Here is a 16,663-nt window from a genome sequence, read left to right as displayed (position 1 = left end):
ACAATGATTTTATGGAAAACATGCTAAAAAATCGTGCTATATGGTCCATGTTTGAAGACCGTATTTTCAAATCACAACAATTACAAACAAAAACCTAGACATTTTTGCCGCTCCAACTACCTTTATTTTCTTCCTTCCTTTCCCCCCCCTCCACAACAACATCTTTTTCTTGACAGGATTGTTGGTATTTGGATGGATATTTCCAGGCGCTTTATTATTGTGTATCAATACCAGTACTCCCAATTCCTTAAAGCAATCGACCACAGGATTTATTAGTACAGCTATTTTATTTTATACCGGGCACTGTTTCCATGAACCAACATCTCAAATTATTTACCTTGGTTTATTATAGGATAATTTAAAATATCGTTTAAATTTTACTGAAATACATCCTTTCATATCGATAAAAATAGCTATCGGACTATTTCCGAACTAACACAAAATTATTTCATTAAGATACAGTACTAGTTCTGACTATGGTGATGTCCTACGATTGTCCCTCTTTGCGGACCGAATTAACCCGTTCTCAACTGGTCCGGTCTTAGGTAGTTCTGCGATTGTGTTGTTGTTGTTATTGTAGAAATAAAGATGCTCCTCGAAAGTTGTCGGGAGTGTTATCTTTTTTGGTGGTACTGTGTTGAGTTGCGGAAGAGAATCGCAGCCTTTGCTTAATTAACTTAAATATATATAACTCAGATTTAAGCGCTGTTCGTAGAAGTGCGGCTGCCAACTGTCCTACTCTGCATCCGTTTTCCATCAGTTCGAAAACAGTCCTTAAATCTGCAGTGCGAAACTGATGCTTTGCCGGACTGTCAACCGTTTTAACTGCAGGGTGTATTTTTGTCTCGGAGGCATTGTGCCAAATTTAGCCATGGCATTCCTAAATCCAGAAACACAAACAAAGCACAAACTCACTTTACCATTTCTCGTTCCTTTTGGAGTGCGGCTAATCTAGTTTTCGCGTGAGTTAAACAATTTAACAAGTTTATTTCCAAAAATGTATTATTGTTGTTTTCATTTGTTTATTATGATGTGAACACACTTTAGTTCATAGATATAAACAAATTCACACACACACACACACACACACACATATACACACACACACACATACACACGAGTGCACATGTTACGAAATTAACAACGTTAACCCAAGAAAGCGTATAAATACACAGAAATTCTCCAAGCCGCAACCCAACCGCATACCATAGCCCAATTGATGCTTGGAGGGCAAGGAGAAAACAACTTTTCGGAAGTTGTTAAATTGTTAAATTGTGAAAAAAGTTCAAAGAAAAGCATAGTAGCATATTTTAATGATACTCATTTTTTATTTGAAGTTAAGCCCTTTTGGTTTAATCAGGACTAAGTGATGGAATTAATGTCTTAACTTAACCAAACCGATCAGTTAAAGTAATGCTTTCAGTTTAAATTTATTTATAGCATTTTGTTTATGCAAACGATCTTTGGAATTTTTGTTTTTTATAAAAGAGCGAAACAATTTAGAGTAGAGGAACCCATCCAAACTGGTGTGTTCTAGAGAAAAACTAAAGCAAAATGGAAGTTAAGAGCTTTTTTCCAAAATTTGGAGGTTTCATTAGAAAATTTTAAAATGGGCGTGTCGTCAACCAATTTTGAGAGTTTTCACTAAGTGTGTAAACAGTAGTAAGGACAAACTTTCTATGGCTTGTAAAACTTTAAAATTTTCTTATTCAAAAAGCGGACGGCGCCATGCCCATTTTCCATAATTTTAATAATCTTCCATGCTACATCATAAAGTCAATACACTCTGCAAGTTTCAGCAATATTTTCCTCTTCAAACTGTTCGTAAAAATTATAATTAACTATGCAACTCATGAGCTCTACGACCCTCTACTTCATTTATTTCCTTAATCCGATTAACCATTTCGAAGTTATTGCGATTTAGAAAATTAATTTCAATCACGAATCGTATAACATGATAAAGTAAAACGAACCCCACGCTTTTTACTCAGAATTTAAAAAGCTTCCTGAATTTAAATATTCAAATCATTATTGTTTCAAGCGTATTTCGAAAATTATTAAAAATATGGTTATAGCCTTTTCCCCGAAATAGACACATGTACAAAAAAAAATTTCTAAATGGCCAATTCACCAAATTTTGACATGTCACAAAGTCAGTTGACCTTAAGGCCACTTTAAATGGCCAATTGACCTTATGACCAATTCATATACCCATAAGCTTTATTGGCCTTATGTGCCATTGACCCCACCGTCAAATTATTGCTCGATCCTTGATACCTGTGCAAACGTTCATTTGACCTTGTGGCATTTTTAAGTGGTAATAAGGGCAAGTGATCTTATGCCCGTTCCCCTAATATCACTCCGGCACTAAATTATTGCACTTTCATTGGTCCTTGTTATATGTTTAAAGTTTCGACTGACCTTAATGCCATTAGAGATATTCATGAGGTTAATTGACCTTATATCCGTTGAGTTTAAGCCATCTCACCATCAAATTAATTTGTTGTTATCGGTTCTTTATACATACCAAAAACTTTCAAATTATTCTATGGCTATTTGAAGTGGTCATAAGATCAATGGACCTTGTGTCCGGGTATAACGCGAGAATCAGGAAATAAGAGTAAATGTGTAATTTTTGTTAGCTGATATGTCCACCTCACGGTGACTGCCATATAATAATCTTTATGCAGTACTGTGGACGGTGTAGCACGGGTTGCCTTGTGAATACGACTGTGCGATTCTGTTCCCACCCGACCCGGTGATAAGCCAGGGTGCTCCTGCGTTTATTTGAGGCTCACTTGGGGCCCATTTTAAGATGATTTTGGGGACTATCCAGGGGCTGTACATGGTAAGTTCGAGTTTTAAAATGTACATTATATGAAGAAAAAATGTACATTTTATAATTCACACCTACATGCTTACTTCCTTGCTTACACCTCCATGGTCTTCCCAAGGTCGTTTGGAGTTTTGGTGACTTCCTCGTTGTCCTCCTGGGGTTATTTGGGGCTAATTTTGGAATGATTTTGGGACCTCTCTTGGAACCTTCCCCAAGTCATTTCAGGATGACTTTTGGACTCCCTCCGGTCCCTGCCGAGGTCGTTTGTGGAACCTTTTGCGAGAATTTTGGGGCTCTCCCGCGGTCATTTGTACGTCATATCGGGATGCTTTTGGGGACTCTCTTGCGGTCCTCCCGGGGTCATTCGGGGGTGATTTTCGAACTCTTCGAGATCTCCCGGGGTAAGTTTAGAGGTAATTTTGGAATGACTTAGGGGACTCTCCGGGTCATTAGGGCATCACTTTGGGGATATTTTGGGATAATTTCGGGGACTATTTCGGGATAGTTTTGGGGTCTCTCCAGGCGTCCTCATAGGGTCATTTGGGAGTCACTTCCGGTCATTGGTGGGCCATTCCAAGATAATTTTCTGGGAAGCTGCAGTTGCGTCAATATATATTTTGATAGTCAGGCGGCGACTAAGGCAATAATCTCACACAGAGTACTTCATCAAGAAGTGTACTGGAATACTAAGAAGCATTGGAAAACTTCACTCATGCTGAACCATATATCAGTACTGGATTTCCGGTCATAAAGGGATAGAAGGTAACGAAAATGCCGATGAATTGGCAAGATAGTTTGTAGCACTCGCCGTATCGACAGCAACCGTCTCAATCTGTTTGATAGAATTTTGAAGGAGACAGGAGTTGCATAGGATGCATCAAGCAGAAAAGGCGTGGACAGAAGCGCGGGGCTGCCAACTTTCCAGCATCATGTGCAAATTCTACGATATTAGACTCAAAAAAGTGGCTCATATCTCTGAAGAGAGAAGACTTAAGGCTCACGATGGACATACTAACTGGACATTGCCTTCTGTCGTTACATGCATATAATTTAGGTCTCATTAGTTACAGCAGGTGTAAGAAGTGAGAGATGCACGTTCTGTGTTTGTGCCCTGCGCTCGCTAGGTCTAGGCTCCAGTTATACGGAGCGACAAAGTTCCCAAGTCTCGAGGCAAAAATTAAGCTAGGTTCTAAAAACGTGTAGTATTTGCCAAAGTAACCTATTACAGATTAATTTTACAAAGCTTTATTTAAGTCGCTTGCTTTTAAATCATTTGCTGTAAATAAAAACATATTTAATCTTAAAGCAGTTTATATGCTCAACCTTTTCAGCTTTAATTCAACGCCTAATAAATAAACAAGATTTAGAGGAATTATTTGAACACGTCGCGCATACTTCACTGAACGCCGCGCCAGCAGTTGAATTCATTTTCCGCACAGGCCAAAGCAATTTGTAAGCATTTTCGAGTATAGGCGTATTTTAATCACTCTCTCACACCGCACTACAACAAATACTTTAAGCATGGAATACTTAATCCCCATTGGGGCAGGCGTTTTATTACGACATTCAAAATTAACCCCATAAACAAAAAATTACCGAACATATTTCACTTGCACTACTCCAACCAAACAACCCAAATTGTACAGTGTAAAACGCTTAGTCTTACAACCTTTACTCGTACAACAACAAAAAAAAAACCAAAATAAATCCAGTAACTCGTTCACAGCCAACTCAGCTCTACTGGTCTCTATGCGGATTCTCGTTCCTTTTGTCTTCTGTCATCGGTTTCGTTTGTACGTTTGTGTGTACATAAATAAGTATGTATGTAGATAGGCTTTCGCACATTCAGCACAAATTCAGCATTCGGCTTCGCAAAATATTTATTATCACTCATTTATTTAAAAAGTGACAAGCCATTGATATATGCGGCAAACTAAACTAGCGTCCAACACCAAACAACCAACCAACCTACCTTAATCTCCAATGTCGCCGGCTGTGAATCGAAGTTAAATTTGGCACGAGAACCGAACACCTCCGGCGCTGACCAATGCCGCGGTTGGTCGTTATTCACTTTACCGCGTACATCAAAGCTGCAAATAAAGTAAAAATACAAACAGAGCATTAATAAAAATAAATAACGAAATGTGGGGAATATGCAGTGTTGGTGTGTAAGATGAAATGAAAAAAATAAAGTGTTTGCGATTTATGAAAAAAAAAAATTCCAGACTAAAAGGAAGTGGCGAATGAGTATTTACTTTTACTACACACCAGGGATGCGCGCAATAGTTAAAACGTGATTCCCTTCACAAACCCAAATATACCATTTGAAAATAAAATTTGTCAAATTTTACGCTTTTACCTTTTTCATAAATAATAAAATATTAATGCGTTGAGAAACGTAATTCTCTTTAGAGGTTAGCTACAGAAATATTTATGACAAACTAGTAATACCAAAAAAAATTTACTTCATACTAACTTCTCAGGGTTACCAGTTTAAATCAATAATATTTTTATTGACACTATATTTTGGAGTAAAACATGATTCTACTAAGGCAATTCACAAGAAGAAACAATAAGTTCCTGTGCAAGAGTTTCAAGCCCCCAAATACAAAGTAGATGGACTATCACTAGCTGACAGCTGCCAGACATATACAGAGTTTGGGGAGAAGCTTTTCAGTGCTACAAAAGTGTTTTCCAAACCGCTGCCTGTGACGACCGCTATTATAACAAGTAAGGACGGGATTGTCTTCTGCTGTTCCGAAGACTTCATACCTTTTATGAATGGGGCTGAACAATAATCGTATCCCATTCGTAATATCCAAATAATCGGCTGTATAAGAAAGAAAATATATAGTGAACTGATGTACGTACATACCTAAGCGAGTTTTAAGAAAAATAAGACAAATAGGTAGACTTAACAATTTATGACATAGGCGTAAGTATTTCATGAAATTTTAAGCTTCCAGCCGTTAAAAAAGGGGCAGAAGTCGGTATATACTACATATACCACCGATCTCTAGAATTTTTTCAGACAACAATATATGCTATATATCTAAGCATTTGGTGAAATTTTAAGCTTCTAGCTGTTAAAATGGTGTAGAAATTGCGAAAACATTCTTATCTGAACAATAGGTTGTAGGCGACATATGCTATTTATACGACCGATCTCTTCGATTCAGACAACAATATTTGCTATATTCGTAAGTATTTGGTAAAATTTGAAGCTCCTGGACGTTAAAATGGGGCAGAAATCACGAAAATTTTCTTATCTGAACAGTCGGTTGTATGAAATACATACCATGTATACGACCGGTCTCTATGATTTTTATTATTAAACGGTTTTATTTAGGTTGACTTGACAGGCGGATTGGACAGCACTTTTTTGTAATTGAAATTCAAGTATCTTCCCGATAAGCTACACGCTTGACACTTGGAATATAGTTTGGAACCCGATGACAATGCAATAATAAGACAAAAACTACGATAGGTAGCGCATGGATCGAAGTATTTAAAAAAATCGTATTTGTGGTCCGATTTGGTTCATATTTGGAACACATAATACATACAAGAATAGAAAGCGACCTATGGAAAAAGTCGCCGCTAGATGGCGCATGGATCGAGATATTTCAAAAATTCGTATTGGTGGTCCGATTTGGCTCATATTTGGAGCACACAATATATACAGTAACTAGAAGACCCGGCAGACGTTGTCCTGCCCTAAATTTGGCCTATCTTACTTACTTACTTAATTGGCGCTTAACCGTCTAAACGGTTATGGCCGTCCAGCAAGGCGCGCCAGTCGCTCCTACGCTCCGCCAAACGGCGCCAATTGGTCACACCAAGTGAGTTTAAATCGTTTTCCACCTGGTCCTTCCAACGGAGTGGGGGACGCCCTCTACCTCTGCTTCTATAGGCGGGTTCCGATAGAAACACTTTCTTGGCCGGAGCATCATCCTTCATTCGCATAACATGGCCTAGCCAGCGCAGCCGCTGCGTTTTAATTCGCTGGACTATGTTGATGTCTGCGTATAGCTCGTACAGCTCATCATTAAATCTTCTTCGGTACTCGCCATCGCCAACGCGCAGAGGTCCATAAATCTTTCGAAGAACTTTTCTCTCAAATACTCCCAAAGCCGCTTCATCTGCTGTTGTCATGGTCCATGCTTCTGCCCCATATAGCAGGATGGGTACGATAAGTGACTTGTAGAGTATGATTTTCGTTCGCCGAGAGAGGACTTTATTTTTCAATTGCCTACCTAGTCCAAAGTAGCATTTATTGGCAAGATTGATTCTTCGCTGGATTTCAGTGCTGATGTTGTTGCTAGTGTTGATGCTGGTTCCCAAATAAACGAAGTCTTTTACTATTTCGAAATTATGGCTGCCAACAGTAGCGTGGTTGCCGAGGCGCGTATGCGCTGAATCTTTGCTGGATGACAGCAAGTATTTCGTTTTGTCCTCATTTACCATCAAACCCATTTTTACCGCTTCTTTTTTCAGTTTGGAGTAAGCAGAGCTAACAGCGCGGATGTTTAGGCCGATGATATCAATGTCATCAGCATATGCCAGTAATTGCACGCTTTTATAGTATATTGTTCCAGTGCGGTTAAGTTCTGCAGCTAGTATAATTATCTCCAGTATCAAATTAAAGAAATCGCACGATAGGGCGTCACCCTCTCTGAAAACTCGTTTTGTTTCGAACGGCTCGGAGAGGTCCTTCCCAATTCTGACTGAGCTTATGGTGTTGCTCAACGTCATTTTGCACAGCCGTATAAGTTTTGCGGGGAAACCAAATTCAGACATAGCGGCATATAGGCAGCTCCTTTTCGTTCTGTCGAAGGCGGCTTTAAAGTCGACGAAGAGGTGATGTGTGTCAATTGTCTTTTCACGGGTTTTTTCCAAGATTTGGCGCATTGTGAAAATCTGGTCGATGGTAGATTTACCACGTCTGAAGCCGCACTGATAAGGTCCAATCAGCCGGTTCACGGTGGGCTTCAATCTTTCGCACAATATACTTGAAAGGACCTTATATGCGATATTAAGAAAGCCGATTCCACGATAGTTGGTGCATTTTGCAGTATCCCCCTTCTTGTTGACTGGGCAAAGAACACTTAGATTCCAACCGTCGGGCATGCTTTCGTCCGCCCATATTTTGCTAAGAAGCTGCTGCATGCGCCTTACCAACTCCTCGCCGCCGAACTTGAATAGCTCCGCAGGCAATCCATCAGCGCCCACGGCCTTGTTGTTTTTCAATCTGGTTATTGCTATTCTAACTTCGTCATAATCCAGCGGGGGGACATATATTCCATCATCATCGATTGCGGGATCGGGTTCTTCATCTCTGCGCGGTGAATTGCTGCCTCCATTTAGGAGAGCAGAGAAGTATTCGCTCCATAATCTAAGCACTCTCTGGACATCAGTTATAAGGTCGCCGTTTTCATTCCTACAGGAGTTTGCCCAGGTCTTAAAACCTTCCGTCTGTCGCCGTATTTTTTGCTAGAATTTTCGGGCGTTATTCATGGTGGCTAGCAGCTCAAGCTCCTCGCACTCACGCCTTTCTGCTTCTGCTTTTTTCTTCCTGAAAAGGCGTCTGGCTTCCCTTTTCAACCCACGATAGCGTTCACACACTCCTCTTGTCGCGCTCGCTTTTAACGTAGCCCTGTAGGCAGCGTCTTTTCTTCCGGTTGCAACGCGGCATTCTTCATCGTACCAGTTGTGTTTTCGTGGCCGCCGGTAACCAATTTTTCCCTCGGTGGCAGTACGAAGTGCTTTGGAGATATGCTCCCACTGCGCCTGTATTCCTTCAGGATGAGTTGTGCCCTCAGAGAGCAGGTGTGAGAGTCCAGTTGCGAAATCATTGGCAGTCTGTTGTGATTGAAGCTTTTCGACGTCTAGCTTTCCTTGTCTTTTTTGTTCCTTGTTTTTAGCCGCGTTGAGGCGGGTGCGTATTTTGGCTACAACGAGATAATGGTCCGAATCGATCTTAGGTCCTCGGATCGTGCGCACATCTAAAACACTGGAGGCATGCCGTCCGTCTATCACAACGTGATCGATCTGATTGCGAGTATTTCGATCAGGAGACCGCCATGTAGCTTGATGTATCTTTTTATGGATGAACCTCGTGCTGGATATGACCATGTTTCGAGCACCGGCAAAGTCAATCAGACTCAGTCCGTTAGGAGAAGTTTCATTGTGTAGGCTGAACTTTCCGACTGTAGGGCCAAAAACACCTTCTTTGCCCACCCTGGCGTTAAAGTCGCCAAGCACGACTTTTATATCATGACGGGGGCAGCGCTCGTATGTGCGTTCTAATTGTTCATAAAAAGTGTCTTTCACCTCATCGTCTTTCTCCTCTGCCGGCGCATGGTCGCAGATGAATGATATATTAAACAAATTTGCTTTTATTCGGATAGCGGCGAGACGCTCGTCCACAGGCGTGAACGCCAGCACTTGGCGACAAAGTCTCTCTCCCACCACGAATCCGACGCCGAAACTGCGCTTATTCGCATGGCCACTCCGATAGATGTCACAATTTTTGATCTTCTTTCTTCCTTGCTTCGTCCAACGCATTTCTTGGATGGCGGTGATGTCAGATTTTGCTTTGACGAGGACATCAACCAGCCGGGCATCTGCACCAATCCCATTCAGGGAGCGGACGTTCCAGGTGCATGCCCTCAATTCATTGTCCTTCAAACGTTTGCCATGGTCATCATCAATAGAGAGTGTATTTATCCGAGGCTTGTTGTTATATTTCATTGGAGTATGGTTTTACGTGGCGGATCCCAAGCCCAACGCACAACCCGCTCAGCGGGGGTGAAAATATTACTTGGCACGTTTATATAGCGAGCCGCTTGCTCCAAGACAGACGCCCGCTTGCAGCTGCACCTAGAAGTGTACAGACGCTGCCGATGAGATCTCCCCCGGCTAGCCCTTAAACCGATTATGTCAGAGTGGCCTAGCCAGGTTGTCGCCTTCTCACATTAGCTCACCGCTAAACGGGTGTTTAGCGGCTATCCAGAGGATACTTGGCCGCAAGCGACCGGCAGTAGTGAGCTGCTTGAACCGCAAGCAAAAGAATCGCTCTGGCCATTCCCAGGTGAATGGCGGTCAGAAGCTTTCCCCACTTACGTGGACTACATTTTAATAAGCTTTTTCCGTCTGACTCTGCCCTCCCCACCTCATCACTTTTCCTAATCCTTTTATTCACTCCTCCCTCCGTCTTTTTCCCTTCATCTATCACCATCTTCGTCTCATTCTATCTCTTTCTCAATCTCCTTCTCTATTTTCCTTTCCCTCAATTCCTTCTCATTCTTCTGCATCCCTTATTGCCTGTCCCAGAGGGTGGTATGTATTTTATTTCAGTCCCAGTCCAGTCCCACTCCGAGTCTCAGTCCCAGTCCCACTCCGAGTCTCAGTCCCAGTCCGTCTCTGGATAATATATTACTCTACACCAAAGCACTCATCAACAGCTTTCATTTGATATCCATATTGTATAAACACTGTCTAGGCATTCACTGGCTCACATTTTGGCCTATATCTGGAGACCCTGTACCTGTAGTAACCACCGCATGAGGTTCACGCAACTTTTCTGAAAGTTTGAACAAAATCGACCGACGCATCTCTTCAAACACTGGCGAGCAACTAACACACATTTTGGCCTTTGAGTTTACTTGAAAATCCTCTTATTTGCCCTTTTGCTAAATTCGTATCACTAAACTGTTGAATAAATAACTTTAATATTGAATAATGGAAAAATGGCCTTTATTAAAGTACTTCACAATAACACTTATACTTTGCAACTAGCTGGCTTAATATCCAAACTGACAGCTTAAATGAAACTGACTTTCAAAATAATACTGCTATGGCTCGCTAGATAGCGTCTTAATCGAAACTGCTTGATATCTCAAATCAAACTGAATTTCAACGCCTCTACATTTGCTGCCTTTTATATTGTCAGATTTCAACGTTCGCATCTTCTAGGAGCTTCCATTTCCAGAATCTACTAGTTACCATCAGCTCTCAAACTTCTCAGCTGTAACTACAAATGCACGATTTTATAGCTTCTCTCATTGCATACTTTCAGGAGTATTTCAGATATATGCATGTGTTTGTGCATTGATTCTCCGCTGCTCGTATACGTACATCGTACATATGTGTAGACGCAATTATTGTTTCGTTTATGTAGATACATAATGATTGAATTATTGATGTGCAATCACGTCACTGCTTAGCATAGGCCTAGAGATGGCAGCACCCCTTAGTTTTGCTAATATTCGTAACAATATATAGATTTTTATTTTTCACACTTCACTATAATATTAAAACGAAATGCAGATATTCGTTGCTTTTGAAATTCGGCGTAAAAATTGCACATTGATAAGCAGGTTGTTTAATTAAACGCCAAGCAATTACACGGAAGTATATCCGCACCACCTGAAAATATGAGTGCCACTGCGTATACGTAACATTTTAATATTACGTATAAACAAATAAAAAAATTCCAATAAAATAATATTGCGACAATAAACTGAGATATAACTTATCCTATATTTCAAGTTAGATCAAACTATACACGGGGTACAAAACAAATTCAAAATCGGTTTAGTAGTTTAGGAGTCCATTGGCCTCAAACCTGTGACACGTGTTTTTTATATATTAAGATAGAAAGAGACCTATAAAAAATCGCCGCTAGGTGGCGCAAGGATCGAGATATTTCAAAAATTCGTATTTGTGGTCCGATTTGGCTCATATTTGGAACACATAATACATACATGAATAGAAAGCGACCATGACGTCGATTTGGCTCATAATTGGAACAAATATTACATACAGTCCGATAGAAGTGACATCAAAATATTTTGGAGTTCGAGGAAGGACAAGCATACGTGGCGCATAGTCGAGTAAAGTCTTTGTAAGGATTATGTATTGAGAACTTATGTAGATTGTAACAAATTGTCAGGAAAGAGTCCTTGTAATAATGAGTCACTAAATGAACTAAATAGAACGAGAAATAATAGACTATTAAATAAAGATAAAAACTTGAAAATAAAATAAATTTAAAAAATGTTAAGTTAAACGGTTTTATTGAAAACAATACTTACATGAAGTAATAATAATACTAAAAGCTAGAAAATAATTAGATAGATCCTAGGTACTAATCACCATACCCCTCATCAATCTAGGGCGTTGATCAGGCAATTAAATAAAAGCGTTGGACGCGTAAAATTTCTATTGATAGTCATATATAAGACCAACTGAACCTTAATCAGGTTATGCCACGCCTCACATTATTAAAAACTTCACGCGCCCAACGCTTTTATTTAATTGTCTGATGAACGCCCTAGATTGGTGAGGAGTGTGGTGACTAGTACCTAGGACCTACCTAATTATTTTCTAGCTTTTAGTATTATTATTACTTCATGTAAGCATTGTTTTCAATAAAACTGTTTAACTTAAAAAATTGTTTTTATTATTTTATTTCAGACAAAAATATATGCTATATACATAAGCATTTTATGAAATTTGAAGCTTCTAGTTGTTAAAATGGGACAGTAATTACGAAAAGCTTCTTATTTCAATACCCGGTATATATGCTATATATACGAACAATCTCATCCATATGGTGAAGTTTGAAGATTCAATCTTATAAAAAATATGACAAAAATCCTCTTTTCTGAAAAAACGGTTGTATGGGGGATATATGCTATAGTGGACCGAGCCGGCTATGAGCTACGTCCTGATTTAAATCGGAGCAAATAGCTGAATAGAAACTCGAAACGAAATGCTATTTTTAGCAGGGGGAGCAAAAAGTAATATTTTTTGTAATTTGCTCACTTGCGTATTTTTATCAGAACTTTGACTTTTCTCGTGTTACTACTTATCCACAACAACTTAGAATGCAACATGGAGACAGAGGTGAGTGTCTCTATATAATAACGATAGTAACGAAAAAAAGAAACAACAACAAATTAAGGATCGTCGCATAAAACCACAATGATCAAAACAACAAAATCACAAAGCTACATCAGATCCAACAACAAAAACAGGAGCAAAGATAAAGTTCTGCACAACAATTCCTAACAGAGCAAATACCATTAAATTATGTTTTTTTGGTCTCGCTCCATTACAAATTTCCTTTTAAGTTTTCATTCTGTTATTCACTCCGCTCTAAAACACGATGTACTTCGTAGTCGAGCATAAGAAATGCTTTCACTTTTTTATGCTACAGCTCTGCTCTATCCTCTGTTCATGTTCAGAGCCGGAGCTGTAGCAATACATATTTTCTGCTGCTATTGCTAGCCTGGAGTAGCAATTGCAAATACTGTAAAAACCCGTTCACCTATATCTGACCGGCTGAGAGCTATTATTGAGAAGGGTATTCCCTTAAGGTGGAAAAATATACAAGCACAAACAATTTGATCAAATTGGGTAGAGAAGTTTCGGAGTTTATCGGGTACATATATCGTTTTATTTATTTTTGGAGATACCGTGTACTGTATGTATCACCCTTATTTTTATTTTAAAACGCATCAAAGTATCAAAATTTTCTTTGAAAAAAAGTCGAATTTAAGAACCAATCCACCACAATATTTACATATCTATCTCGTACTTAGAATTTTTTCTTCATTCAATCTACGCATTCCTAGGCCCTTCTATATACATTTATGAGCTGCATTGGTAGGCAGTGTTATGAAAATGCCTTGGCACAAATCCGATGGATTAGAAAGCAAACCGAAATGTTATAATGCACGTATATACTGTGTACATACAAAACTACATGCATACAAACAACCAAACAAATATTTATGCTCAACAATTTGAACTTAAGGCCGGCATTGGAGGCAAACGACTTTGTCTTCTAAGAACTATTATTAAGTTAATGTAAAATGTTTGTTTTTGTTGTTTGTTTTTATTAAACTTGTGACTATTGTTATTGTTGCCCTTGCATGTATACAACTATTTTTTTGTTGTTATTTTATCAACTTTTATTTTCTTATTATTGTTGCAACAAAAGGCAACAAACGCTTTCATAGGCCGGGTGGAAGTAGCGAATTGGGTTAACAACTTAGGATTTACATGCAATTAAGTTGTTACACACTCAACGCAAAATTCAACAGCAAAAGCAATAGCAACATTAATTGTAACAACAACGTCAACAAACAACAACACACAATAGCAAACGGTGCAAACAAATGCCTGACTGCAACGAGAAGTAGCGCGAATAGCAACAGCCTAAGCACAACAATACCAAAATGCAATATTACGATCATGCTATAGGCGTTACGCCCACACACACATGCGCACATATGCAGCAATCTACAAGCAAATATACAGACTATTTTATCCGTAGCAGACGCGCACAGTGGCTCAAAATGTAAAAGCATTGTTAAAAATCACTGATGCCAAATTTCTGTTATAAGATGAATCCGGGATGAGTAGCAAAGGAGAATGCGACCAATGCCAGTTTTGATCTCTTTGTATGAGTTGTTCTGACCCCGTTTGTTTGAGCATGTCCTGTAAAGACACTAATACCCATTTATACACGAAAGGGATCGATAGGACCAATGTTCGCATATGGATAGAACATAGGAAGACCACTCCCTTTTCGGTTCAATAAGGACTCAAATAGATAGAGGTCGCATTGTTCATAGAAGAAACACAACTGAAGGGTTTGTCAAGCCACCAAGTCTATAAGCTGAAAGTTGTTTGTCAAAAAGTAATAAAAATAGCATCCAAAATTTAACCCTAACTCCGGCGTAGTCGTTAAGTCCTAGTAATTTAGGTTGGGTATAGGGTTCCACGCTTTTCTTAAATAATTCGATTCAATCACCTCTAATCTTTTTTATTTTACTCACTTCGTTGCCGTTTTTTTTTCATATTTCTAAGAAGATCAATTATGCCCAAATGTAGACAAAAGAGATCAATCGGAGACGAATCACTTTAGGGATTAATCGCACGATTTTTTGCAGGGATGTAAGCAGCCTGATAAAATTATGCCAGGGACCGGCGTTAGCAAAACAAGGAACAAATGAGTGACCATTTCTTATTCATTTCAGGAACACCTCGGAACTACTTTGAGAAGTTAAGCTAAGTTGAACTAATTTATTTAACGACCAAACCTAAAACCTATCAAAAACCAGCATCTATATTGTAAAATATCTCCGTCCTCTTTGTAAACACTATAAGCTCTCTAGAGCCCATGCATCTAGATCTGATAACTGCATCACTCTTAATAGCTGGAGTCGTATCCTAGTAAGTGAGAGGAGATCATTAGGAGGTCCCGTACACACACACAATCGTTCCCCATTCTTTCAGTTAGAGGCCCAATTCCTGCAGTAAATAAAGCACACTTACTTATCTAGGATCGTGCCTGCCCTTCTTGTAATACGTCTCACATAACTCCAACCATATTTTAATTTGTAATGTGGAACTAGCGTCTGTAGAACAAATGCAATTATGGTCTAGCATTCCAGACTACAGGAATTTCTATTAGTGCACTTCCGAAACATCTCTCCCTTGTTGCGGTAGAGAGGAGCTTCAACAAATTAAATATTTCTTATTGCCAACGACAAAGACCTTGGTATTGTTAAAACCTGAAAGCTTTTTATTATACGCGAAAACCCTGTAAAACCCCAAAGGTGACCCTGAAATCAGCACTTTTCATCTTATTGTTGATCGAGCAGCGTTTGCCATTGCGAAAAGGACCTGATTTTGTTCCTTAATTACGTTGCTTGAAAACCTTACAGGCTACGCTAAGTGAAGTTGAGCAGCACCAAGTTATGTAAGAGAACATAATTCAGCCAGATTTAATCTTCGAAAGTATAAAATAATATAATAGGATGCATTTTCTAGGTTATGCCGATGATATTGATCTTGAAACTCTGAACTAACTCTCTTCTAGACAACCAGTGTGCCGGCGAAAGCAATTTTTGCCTAGATATTCAATGAAGATTTACTCTTGCTTGCTTGCTTGCGCAGCTTTTTCAGAAGAGCAAACAAAGATCACACTATGTACATCTCTTCCTATATCTTAGCTCATGTCTGACTTCGACTCATGAATAGTTTCGATGGAAGTTGTAATGGCTTTTAAATAACTCAACTGCAATGTCTTCGTAAGACATATATTCCTTCTCTGTTAGCCAGAAAATTAATCAGGGTACCGTCGAAATGTTTACCGATGGCTCAAAGCTAGATGGAATGGTTGAGGGTAATATTTTTTCAGCGAACTTGAGGCTAGAGATCTCCTTTCACAATAAAATATATCAAGCACAAATGTGAATTGTTTTGCGCCTGTGCCCAAAGATGGGAATAAGTGCTCCCTTTCTCTCTTCGAAAAAAAGTCGATCTTCGCAGATCTTTCAATGAGATGGCACATTATTTCGATATCAGCCTTACATGGTTTTCTGGGATTAGGAATATTGAAGTTAACTCTGTAGCGGATAGTTACTTATATTAAGCCTTGAGGCGCTGTGAGATTTATTTGGATATATTATGCTTGACGTTTTGGTCTATTACGGTATAAGGAAACTTTCGATATATTAAAGTACCTCATAAAGTTTTTGGTCGATATCACGAAGGGATTAAGAATCCACCTGGATGTGAGAGACTCTGCCCCACCAGAACGACGCATATGCTGGGAAAGTAAAAAGGCGTTTCATCCAGGTTACAAAGGCGACATATTTGTGTATCGGACAGGTTTAACTTATTTGAGTGATATTGTAGACTACAGTGTCCGTTATAGTACCCAGGAGGAGTTCGTAGCCTATCTGCTCATATAAATGAGTTCTGATGATACCCTCCTTGCTAAGAGTACAAATAGTTCAATCTAAC

The 16,663-nt window shown here is 39.3% G+C and overlaps 1 protein-coding gene across 1 annotated transcript in view; it reads right to left on the bottom strand.

Annotated features, from left to right (window-relative positions):
• Nucleotides 1–16,663, bottom strand: part of side-II (sidestep II) — a 290,969-nt gene that overhangs the window by 125,029 nt on the left and 149,277 nt on the right. Inside the window, exon 5 of the mRNA XM_067769114.1 lies at nucleotides 4,809–4,926. Coding sequence (XP_067625215.1) covers nucleotides 4,809–4,926 — 118 coding nt within the window. The remainder of the gene's footprint in view (nucleotides 1–4,808; nucleotides 4,927–16,663) is intronic.

The sequence above is a fragment of the Eurosta solidaginis genome, chromosome 2, assembly GCF_040869045.1.
Source record: "Eurosta solidaginis isolate ZX-2024a chromosome 2, ASM4086904v1, whole genome shotgun sequence".
Taxonomy (NCBI): Eukaryota; Metazoa; Arthropoda; class Insecta; order Diptera; family Tephritidae; genus Eurosta; species Eurosta solidaginis.
Note: the sequence above shows the minus strand (reverse complement) of the source record. Positions and strands in the feature narration are given on the sequence as shown.